Source organism: the organism of the source record quoted next, unplaced genomic scaffold (genome assembly GCF_019419815.1).
Source record: "Pyrus x bretschneideri cultivar Hongxiangsu unplaced genomic scaffold, Pyrus_bretschneideri_v1 Contig29, whole genome shotgun sequence".
Taxonomy (NCBI): domain Eukaryota; kingdom Viridiplantae; phylum Streptophyta; class Magnoliopsida; order Rosales; family Rosaceae; genus Pyrus; species Pyrus x bretschneideri.
This window is the reverse complement of record NW_025999601.1, coordinates 3158599-3169392: the sequence shown is the minus strand read 5'-3', so window position 1 is coordinate 3169392 and position 10794 is coordinate 3158599. Positions and strand designations below refer to the sequence as shown.

Below are 10794 nucleotides of genomic sequence, written 5' to 3'. Positions count from 1 at the left end.
AGCGGACAATATCGTGCTACGGTGGTGGAGCGGGCCCGGGAAGTGGTCCGCCCCGGGCTGGGATGTGACATCAACGGTACACAATCATCTAAACTCATATTTTCTGTTAAAGAATTTAATGTGGACTCCATTATTATGAGTTGTGACGAACTGCCGATGAAACCTTCGTCAAGCAGCTGAACAGATTGTTATGCCACTTGAGGTGCCGAGAAGTAAAAACTTCGGCCTCCTTTGGTTGTACTTTGAACCAAAAATAGAAAAAACACAGTGCAAAACTGAGCCTCCTGCCCTTTTACAACTCTTCCCTTGTCCAAAATAGAAAGACCAAAAACAAAACTAACCCTCCTTCCCTTTTCATGTTTCATCTTTTCCTTGTGCCAAACTAGAAAAAATAAAATAAAACGCAGGCTTCTAGCAGTTAGGTTTTCATACTCGATTCGATGACTAGCTACGCCGTTCACAATCTAAATCCGGTGAACTACGGAAAGAACACTACAGAATTGTGCTCAATCTTGTCGAACGGAAGTTCATTTATACGTCCTCCTTGCACATGGACCATGAAAATCTTCAATGTGCCATTCGAATTTTATCGAATGTGCACACAGCAACTTCAGTCAACAACGCATACTTAACTCAAGAATCGTGCTCAATCTTATGGATGAAAGAACATTATAAATCCAATTTAGCTGCTTTCAAAGGTCAATTGCATGTTCTTCATTCATACTGTAACCATAGCAACTCAAGTTTATTGATATTAAAATACTCCACAAATGGTATGATGAATTTGTCCACAATGTTACATTACACCCTCAATAGATTAAGCTCTATATGAGAAACTCTAGAACCACAGCAGCCAATTCTTTAGAGCAAACTGATTGGAAAGGACGTTCCAATTACACCGGTGTCAAACCAACCACGCCTGCATGCACAAGATCACAACGAAAAGTGAAAATTGAGAATTTAATGAAATCATGGAAACAAGCAAGAATATAGTGATTGTGGGATGAGACAAAAAGAAATTTTAACCCCTATTGGCACTTGAGGCAGTATGCATCTGTAGAACTAAAGCAACTTACGTTTTGACATTCTAAGCACCAAGGGTATCCAGAAAAACTCAGAAACTATATTCCCAATTATCATCTAGTTAACCATACTTCATCCTAATTAACTAGGATATGACTGAAATACATGTGTCGCCCCGGATATTTTGATGAGGGAATTGGTTCCATAACCTGGAGCAAAACTAATAGTACGTTTAACTTGGTCCATAAAAGCATTGTTCCCCTGGGCAATGACATTCACAGTACAACAGATAAGCTCAGAAGGTAAGGAGCAGAAAACCATATACTAGTTCCTTTCTTCCAATGTTGAGCATAGCCGTTGTATGCCTAATGTAAAGCCTCTCCATTATATGTGCAACGGCAACGTTATTACTAAAGCCTATCATATAGTACCTATGGAACAAATAATGAAGGGTAGGCTGCCGTTACTATAACCACAATGAAATGCACAAGATACTCACTCTATCCCCCTTGCACCCTTTGTTTACTAACCATTTACTAGGACTACAATTTAATTGGAGAGAGAGGACTAGAGAGTGATTCTCCAAATGGTTCTCAAAACCTCCTTTGTGAGGCTAACGATGAGAGAAATTAATCCTAGGACTTGATGAACCATTACGAAGACCATTACATAAGCAGAACGGCTTCATGAATGCACCCATTATGATCTAGCCATTTATCAACATATAAGTATCTCAGATGACCCATACACAAACTATTTGCCCAAACCCATGCCTGAGTGCCCAACAAAAGATGTCATATTTGAAGTCACCTATCAATTGGATTATGTCCTTCCAGTATTATAGACTGCAACAGCCATCCACACGTTGGGCCAAATAACAATTTCCACCCGTAAGTTGGGACAAAAAAGAACTGGAATTCATCATTCTAACGTTTTTAATTAATTAGTTTATTGACTATAGAGACAATTACAAAATTTCGGATATAGCTCAACAGAAAAATATGACCAATATATCTTTTTGTCTATTTATTTAGAATTATTTATATGTGATGCTAGTTCATCTTCACATTAGAGTACAACATACTAAACTCTCATCATCCATATATACAAGTATAACAGCGATTGCTAATAATATCAAGGTTTCTCAAGACCCTTATTAAACATAGAAAATGCTTAGAGGTCTTGAAAGAGTTACTAATGCTCTATTATAGTATATACACATACAGAAATACAAGCATAAATTATATCCCGAATTTACCCAATAAAATTTTAATAGAAGGTATAATGTTTCCTGAGGCTCTCTGCATAACAAACTTGTTGATCACAATTTCATATTTTACAGTACCTTAACACAGGTAAGTCATGGACATTTTCTTTTTGTTTATCTCTCATCAGAAAAGCATACAATAGAGGAAAATTTAATGTGCTACATCTAATGGAAAAATTACGCACAAAGGCCCATGTATAATGAAATATTACCCTATTTCCTGAGAAAATTATTCCTTGTCACCAATTTATCATATTCTTCCAACACAAACTAGATAAAGGAGCAACATACAGCATAGAATCTTTTTTTTTCAAACAGTAAAACAGAAAAGGGATTAAAAAGAAAAGAGAAATAAATGTGAAATCAAATTTTCTTGCTTACCACATGCCAATCTTCCGCCTGCATTGCCAGTGCTTAGACTAAGTTCGTGTCCACCTACAAGTGCAAACCAAATGTGATTAGGAAGTAAATAAGAAGAATGAGAAAGAAACATCAAAGGTAGTAACTTGCTTCTCTGCATTCCCCAACAAATGAAAACGGAGGGGAAGGAAACAAATGTTTCTTGTCATTACCCACCCACATGCTTTGCTCAAAAGGATAAGAAGAGTTAGTTTCTAGTTCCAACCATGCACAACCATTGCATATAAAATTTTCTCCACTCGTGCTTTAAATTTACTAACAAGTTTCTTCAACAGGTTGATTATAAACTACTTAGTACTTACCCTTTCCAAGGTCATCCTCAAGCTCATGAACAACAAGTGCTCTTCCAATTACAGCATTAGGACCAGTTAATGGTATCTACAAATTTTAGCCAAAACCAAAATATGAGTAATCAAATACTACTAAGGTGAATACAGTACATAAAAATGCCAGACACCAAACTAAAACCTGTATGAAAATAAAGATAAACATGCCCAGAAGGTACACACTTTCTTATAGGAAAGCATTACCCAGCTCAATGATTACCTGGTTATCCACGATTATTGCCTCTGCCACCCCTGCATCCCCACAATATATCTCTTAGTACATTAACTGGGTTGTGATATTGAAAAGAACAAGTTTGTAAAGGGAATTAAAATATGAAATTACCATCGGCATTAGCAACTATGTTTCCCAGGTCGCCCGCATGACGGACTTCATCCTCAGGAGCACCATGTGTCAACTGTTTAGGATTGAAATGTGGTCCTAGTAAGGGAAAAAGAAATTCATTAGAATGGCATCAAAATAGAATCACAAATACAACTACATAATACTATAACCATAAAATTTTAAGCTTGAAATGATATAAAGCCCTACCTGTGGATATGCATCCATTTGTCGTATCACCATACTCATGCTTCACAAGAAAGAAAAACACTTAGAAACAAGTTTACTAATCCACAGATGAAGAACCTAATTCAAAAACACTCACTAAGTGAAACCCATGAGGACCGGGAGTAAGTCCAGTAATACGAACATTCACGGTTGTAGGACCTGATAACAGTAAAACACAATCACCAGTAAGCAGTCATTGCTCCATCAAATGTGACTGAGATTATGAGTTCAGATAACACAATATTTTGAGCATAGAATCAGACCACTCACACACAATTAAAGGAACCATTGAAACAGCATTCAACTAAATTAAATATAATCCAAGTTTGGGAAATTTTGAGTACCCACATTTTCAAATTCTCAACAAACAGAAGTTAAAACTAGAAAAAAGAAAATCTGTAGATTAAACTCTTGCCTTGAGTCCAAACAAGCTACTCACTACCCAAAATCCAGAATTCAATTTCAATTAACCGCGAAAATATCGAACAAACACATAATCTTTTCCACATTTCCATTCTCTTAGACATAAAACAATATGAGATTAAACCTAGCAGAGTTGGCCATTTAAGGACATGAACCAATTTTCCGAAAACCCATGTCGGAAAAAGGAAAAAGATATCGATAACACAATCATTTACAGAAGGGGGTGGGGTTATACGAAGATACCATCGTTTTCTTGGCTCAAGGTGACGACTCCTTCCACACTGGAAGTGCCCTTGAGGACAGAGACGGCTTTCTTGGTGGCGGCGACGACAGTGAGAGGCTTAGGGGCGGGGGCGGCGAAAGAAATGGATTGGGATTTGAGTGGGAGCTTGAGGGTGACGCCATGGAAGGAGGAAGGAGAAATTGAGTGAGGGTTAGGGATTTGGAGTTGGGAGAAGAGAGTGGGGGATGAAAGCAAGACAGTATGAGCTGCCATGACGGCCAAAGCTGCTTGCATTGTTTGCTTTGGATTGGTTGGTGGTTGGGGGAGGTTGAGATGATAAAGTGAGAGTGAGGAGCTGCCACTCAGGAGCTTTGGTGTTTTATCTGGGACTTTGGTTCCTTCCGTTCAACACTTTTCTGAACATTCTGGGTTTAACCGCGCTCTGTTTTCTGCTCCAAAAGTGGTAACTAACCTTTCCATTGTTATTTAAAAAAAAAAAAAAAAAAAAAAAAAAAGAAGAAAGAAACTTCAGATTAAATACCATTTCGGAGTCAATTGTTTTTTTTGTTTTATTTTTAATTTTGGGATAGTGAAATCGAATTTTGGGCTTCAGGTGTATACGTGGCACTTCTTAACCAATTAACCTACACTTTATTTCGTCACATTTTTAGTTTAGATACCAACAAAAGATTTGCCGCTATGTCTTTATTATGGAAACATAAACTAGTCACACTTAATCAAAGCATGTCAGGTGACGAAGTTACCTTTAACGGCATGAAACAAAACTACAATCTCAACCCAAATGGTGGAAAGCCCTCAACAATCAACCCTTAAAGGCCAGATCAATTGTCAAACACTTCAAAAAAAAAACTAAAAAACCCTAGATGCTCCCTTTTTTCTCTATCTTACAGAACCCCTAATTTCCTCGGCTTTCAACGTCGACTCCTTCCTTTGGTTGGGGTCATCAAGCCCCCTTGCTCTTCCTGCTTTTCTTCTTCTTCTCTTTAGTCCTTTGGCTGTGTCCTGCATTGCTCGGTCTTCTTCGCCATTTCCCGTGTGTTTTTCACCAGTTTTAGCTATGAGTTTCCCATTTTGCTACCTTACTTTTCTTCTCCTCCTCCTTTTTTCCCTTGTTTCACAAACTAATTTCATTTATGCAGCTTTTTTCTCTCACATCCATCTCCCCCCTTTTCCCTTGCCAACACCTCTATCTGCGACCTCTCCTTCACCTCCTTTTATCCATACTAAAAATCAGATTTTCGATTTTTGGACTCGATTTGGGATGTAAATCTTTACCTTACTGCCTTTGCTTTATCGGAATGCCAAAAATTTTGGGCTAAGTGTTCTGTGACTTTCGTTGTAGTAAGGGTGTTTTACACATCCCCTTGGCCCTCCCCACCCCCGTGTTATGTCAACTTGGTTCGCTTCTTAGAGGTGTGGTGGTTGGCAAACAGATCTAGATGGCTTGATCTGTTGTAGTGCTCTAAGATTTGATTTTTGTTGTGGATTTTTTTTTTTTTTTTTTGTTGGGGGTTACTTTAGTTGTGCTTGACTCTCTGCGGATCCTCCTTCACTCTGTCACTTCAACGGTTGCTGGTGAGAGTTTGGCAACATCGGTTTGCTTTTTCGGGGTTGATTTAGGTTGTTTTTCTCTTTGTCATCAGTTTTTAGTTTCAAGCCTTTATTGTGGGATTAGGTCTCCCATTGTTTGTCATAGGCCGTTGTTGACTGTGTAATTTGTTTTAAGTTTAATGAATTCTAACTTTACGTCCAAAATAAAAAAATAAAAAAAGTTGCCAAACACTTTAAGAGAATAACTTGACATTTAAGTAGGAAACCACTCCTCTCCTGAGAGAAAAGGTCAACTACTTCGTCGTAGCTTAGCCTGTAAGACACCCTAACAAATAGGGAAAAGCTCCTTAGAGTCACCCTAAGGCCTCACACTTTCCTACACAACTCCATGCTAAAGACTACCTCATTCATGTAGTGTTCAAGATATAGTAAAACATTCAGATGTATCCTGCTAGTCATCCACCAAAGTGAACATTCTTGCACTTGTAGAAGAGATATTATCCATACGTCGGCCTGCATAACATACGATTGTTAGACTTCTCCTTTAGTAATAGTCGCGTCATTTTTTCTAAAACATCTTATGACTTAAGCATTGGAGGCCTTTTGACAAACATTATATCAATATTAGTCAATTGGTTCAGGGGTTATATTTTTAGCAGGTTTTCTGGTCAATTTGTTTGGACATAAATTTGCATAATTTTGCATCCCCAAATTAATGCTATGAGAATTCTTAAAAATATTCAACATGTGAGTGAAGAAAGTTGGTTTGATAAAGTTCTTATTTATCGACTGTTTTTTATTTCTTTTTCTTTTAGATAATAACGAGTAAGACTCACAACATGCGTTCATCTAAGAACACCGTGATGACTACATAACAACTCTAGACACGCCCTACGTAGTGTTATTAGAGTCGAACCTTGCCATCCAACAACACACGAACAAGTTTCACTTGTAGCAGGACATGCAACCCAACCTGCGACAACAATGTAAATCACATAGAAGTATTTTGAAAAAAATGTGTGAAAATTTTGCTAACGAAGAATTTCCATGGGCATTATACTATCTATAGTTACTAGTACAAGAACTTACCTCTACTCAGTATATAACCAATTTTCTTATTGGGGCAGTTAGAATTTTGAAAAGCAAGTTTTGGGGTTTCAATCTATAGGGGGTGTGAATGGTTGATTTAATTGTGATTAAGTAATGCAGGTTTGCCATGTAATAGTATATATTATAGAGGGATCGCAATTTGATTCGCAACTCCTGTAAAATTTTCGAGTGTTACAAGCGGCCAAGCATGCTTTGACTCTGTTTATGAGATAGGTCTACAAATCAGAGAGGTGAATCCCTACAATTTGCCACATGATTCATGGAAAATGTTTTGAACAGGAAGGCAACCTCAGATTCTCTTCTGCTTGAAAGTCATGGTCAGAATGCAAGTAAAGAGGATATCATATCAGTGAAGGAGTTTATTTACAGACAAACTGATATTCTAAGAGGCAAGGGGGACTAGTAAATAAATTTAGTAATGGTTCAACTGCTAGTGTTAGTATGGTTGCTGTTGCTGCAACTGTTGCCGCTGGATCAGCTGCACCTGGAAAGCAGATGTCTACTCTTGAACTTCCAAATTTCCAAATTTGGTTATCTTCTAGTCAATAGATTCTTCATGGAATTCTTTTTGCAAAAAGTGGGTGCTTAGATGAAATTGAAGCTAGCAAAAGACAACCTCACCTAAGAAACATAGTTCCATAGCAGACTAAATGAGTTTCTTCAAAAGGTACAAATCTTCTAGATTTAGTAGCATCTTGGCTCGAAAATGATAAAAGGCTGAACACAAAATTTTTGATTTTGTGGTGGGAAATAACTCTTCCAGCTACTAAAGAGGTTTATCTCAAAGACTTGTTTGGTTGTTACACAACTTCACAGCATGAATCACATCTAAAGAAGGATTTGCAAGCTTTCCATTCAATGGTGAAAGGACATGCAGTGCAATAGTTTGCAAAAAAGTTGGAGGATGAATGTACATTCATTTGGAAATCTGGAAGGCAACTGTGTGATGCCTTTAGTTTGACTGGAAAACCATGTATGCACCAGAGACATGATGTTGAGGCTAGTGAATCACTTCTGGGAGTTCCTGTGAAGCAACATTCTAACAGATATGTTTTCCTCCATGCTGTTAGAACCAACAAAACAATAAAAAACTTGTTTATGTAGAAATTAAAATACGCTTGATTGTTGGGAGAATTATCTTATTGAATTAAAAAACAAATATGGCTATTAAATAGCCTTACATCAAAACAGGAAGGGAAATAACAACCCACAACCTTACATCCCTAGAATTGTGGTGCATGACTAAGTCCTAAACAAATAAACTTGTCCCTTAAGGATATGGGTTATTATGCACTGACTTTAAACCTAAAAACAAGGAATTCTAACCCTATCAGCTAGGAGATCCTAACAACTTTAACATCCTCCCTTAAACTGAATGCTACTGTCATTCAGTTTATCCCTGGATATTCGTAGACACCTATCAAGTCACGCATCTTCACGAACACTTCGAGCTTTAGTGGCCTTGTCAGAATATATGCAATTTGCTCCTGAGTAGAACGCTATATCAACTCCACAACTTCATCCTTGTTGAGATTTCGAAGAAAATGGAAACACACATCAATATGTTTGTTGTGACCATGCATCATTGGATTTTTTGAAAGTTTAATAGCTGAGATGTTGTCATAGTAAACCACCGTTAGTTTGGATTGGCCATGATTAAGCTGCTCCAAAATCCTTCTTAGCCACACAACTTGACAAGCACTAGTTGCTGCAGTAATGAACTCGGCCTCGGTAGTGGAAAGAGTGACTACCGGCTGTTTCTTTGAAGACCAAGACACTGCACTTGAACTCAGGATAAAACCATAACCCGAAGTGCTCTTTCTATCATTCTGATCACTAGTGTAGTCGTTGTCCATGTAGCCAACAAGTTCCTCAGTTCCTCCCTTCTTGTAGAACAACCTAAAACTGACTGTGCCTTTCACATAACTTAGCATTCTCTTTGCTACTTGCAGATGAATCTCAATGGGACGTTCCATGTACCTGTTAATTAGACTTACTAAAAACATTAAGTCAGGACGTGTGGTAGTCAAGTACATAAGGATTCCCATGATCTGTTTGTAAAGAGTGCCATTAACTATTACTTCATCTTCATCCCTTGTGAGCTTAAAACCAGGAACCACTGGATTGTGCATTGGATTGCAATGATCCATATTGAATCTCTCCAATACCTCCTGGGCATATTTTCGTTGGTTGATAAAAACACCATTTGACATTTGCAAAATTTCAATCCTAAGAAAATATCTCATTTTTCGAAGATCAATCATATCAAATTCAAACATCATGGATTTCTTGAAGTGTTCGAACATAATCTCATCATTACCAGTGAATATGAGATCATCAACAAAAAGGCACACAATTAATAATTTACCTCCATATGCTGTTTTTATGAACAAGGTATGCTCATAAGGACATTTCTTAAAGCCTTCTTGAACAAAATAGGTCTCTATATGACTATACCAAGCTCTAGGAGCTTGTTTAAGTCCATACAAAGCCTTTTTCAGTCGATATACCTTGGATTCGTGCCCTTTTTGTTCATAACCAGGAGGTTGATCAACAACCACTTCTTCATCTATCTCCCCATGCAAAAATGCAAACTTAACATCTAGTTCGTAGATCATCCAACTTTTCTGGGTAGCGATTAAGATAACTACTCGAATGGTATCTAAACGAGCTATTGGTGTAGACACCTCAACATAATCCACTCTATACTGCTGACTGTACCCTTTTGCAATGAGCCGAGCCTTGTATTTGACCACTTCCTCATTTTCATTGAGTTTTGTTTTAAAAACCCATTTTACGCCAATTGTTTTCCCTCCAGATGGCATCTAGGTGAGTTCTCATGTGTCATTCCTCATAATAGCTTCAATTTCAACGTCCATGACCTGCTTCCATTTGCTACTCTTTACTGCATCCTCGTATGTTAAATGATCACTGTCAGAGAATAAGGCTAGATGAGCCATATCCACATTTTCTTCATTGGAGAGGCCCTGACCATTCTCATAATCTCGCATCCACCCTCGTGGTCTTCTAACTCATCCTTCATGGAAAAGACTGTCATCATTTGAAGAGCCTATTCCTTCTAATAAGTCACTTTGAACGAAACTTATATTTCCTTGTTCATCTTCAGCAGTGATGTTGACGTCAGGTTCCTCTCCATTGCCTCCATCTGTACCTGCCACTTCATCATCTTCCCATTCCAAATCAGCCAAAATAGTTTGCTTGTGGCTGTTATCCCAGTTCCACCTTTGATCTTCTTCAAATACCACATCTCGGCTCACAATTATTTTTTAAGAAATGGGATCAAATAATCTGTAAGCTTTAGATTCTTCACTTACCCCAAGTAATATGCATTTCAGACTTTTGGCATTGAGCTTCACTCTCTTGTTATCAGGTACATGAATATGAGATATGCATCCAAAGACCCAGAAGTGACTTACTGAAGGCTTGGATCCACTCCAGGCTTCTTCTGGTGTCTTGCTTCTCATGACAAGCGTTGGACTTCTGTTCAAGGTATGCACTGTCCAGTTCACTGCTACAAGCCATAAAGTTTTTGGGATTTGCTTCTTTGACAGCAGGCTGCGCACCATATTCATGATGGTGCGAATTTTCCTCTCTGCGACCCTATTCTGTTGGGTGTATATGCAGCCGTTAATTGTCTTTGAATGCCATTCACTTTACAAAAGCGAGTGAACTCTAGTGATGTGAACTTTCCCCCACGATCAGTTTGAAGACTCCTTATAAATGCTCCGGTTTCCTTCACAACCCTAGCTTTGTAGGATTTAAAAGTAGCAAATGCTTCTGATTTTTCCACCAAGAAATAAACCCAAGTTTTTCTACTGAAGTCATCAATAAAGGTAATGAG

At 38.0% G+C, this 10794-nt stretch overlaps 1 protein-coding gene across 1 annotated transcript; it reads right to left on the bottom strand.

Annotated features, from left to right (window-relative positions):
* Window positions 1-724: 724 nt before the first annotated feature.
* On the bottom strand, window positions 725-4612 carry LOC103947719 (superoxide dismutase [Cu-Zn], chloroplastic). Its single transcript, XM_009358664.3, has 8 exons — window positions 4271-4612; window positions 3702-3763; window positions 3587-3626; window positions 3380-3475; window positions 3257-3288; window positions 3013-3088; window positions 2672-2725; window positions 725-919 (listed from the first exon to the last, which is right to left on the bottom strand). Exons 1-8 carry the CDS (start codon window positions 4542-4544, stop codon window positions 894-896), a joined length of 660 nt encoding a protein of 219 aa, XP_009356939.2. The 5' UTR covers window positions 4545-4612; the 3' UTR covers window positions 725-893.
* Between the last annotated feature and the right edge of the window lie 6182 nt (window positions 4613-10794).

Excerpts from the sequence above, each read along its gene's own strand:
- LOC103947719 (XM_009358664.3), bottom strand. The coding sequence starts at position 4,544 with ATGCAAGCAGCTTTGGCCGTCATGGCAGCTCATACTGTCTTGCTTTCA. Across the intron at positions 3,627-3,701 it reads GTCCTCATGGGTTTCACTTA|CATGAGTATGGTGATACGAC; the intron begins GTGAGTGTTTTT and ends TTTCTTGTGAAG. Across the intron at positions 3,089-3,256 it reads CAATAATCGTGGATAACCAG|ATACCATTAACTGGTCCTAA; the intron begins GTAATCATTGAG and ends TAAAATTTGTAG.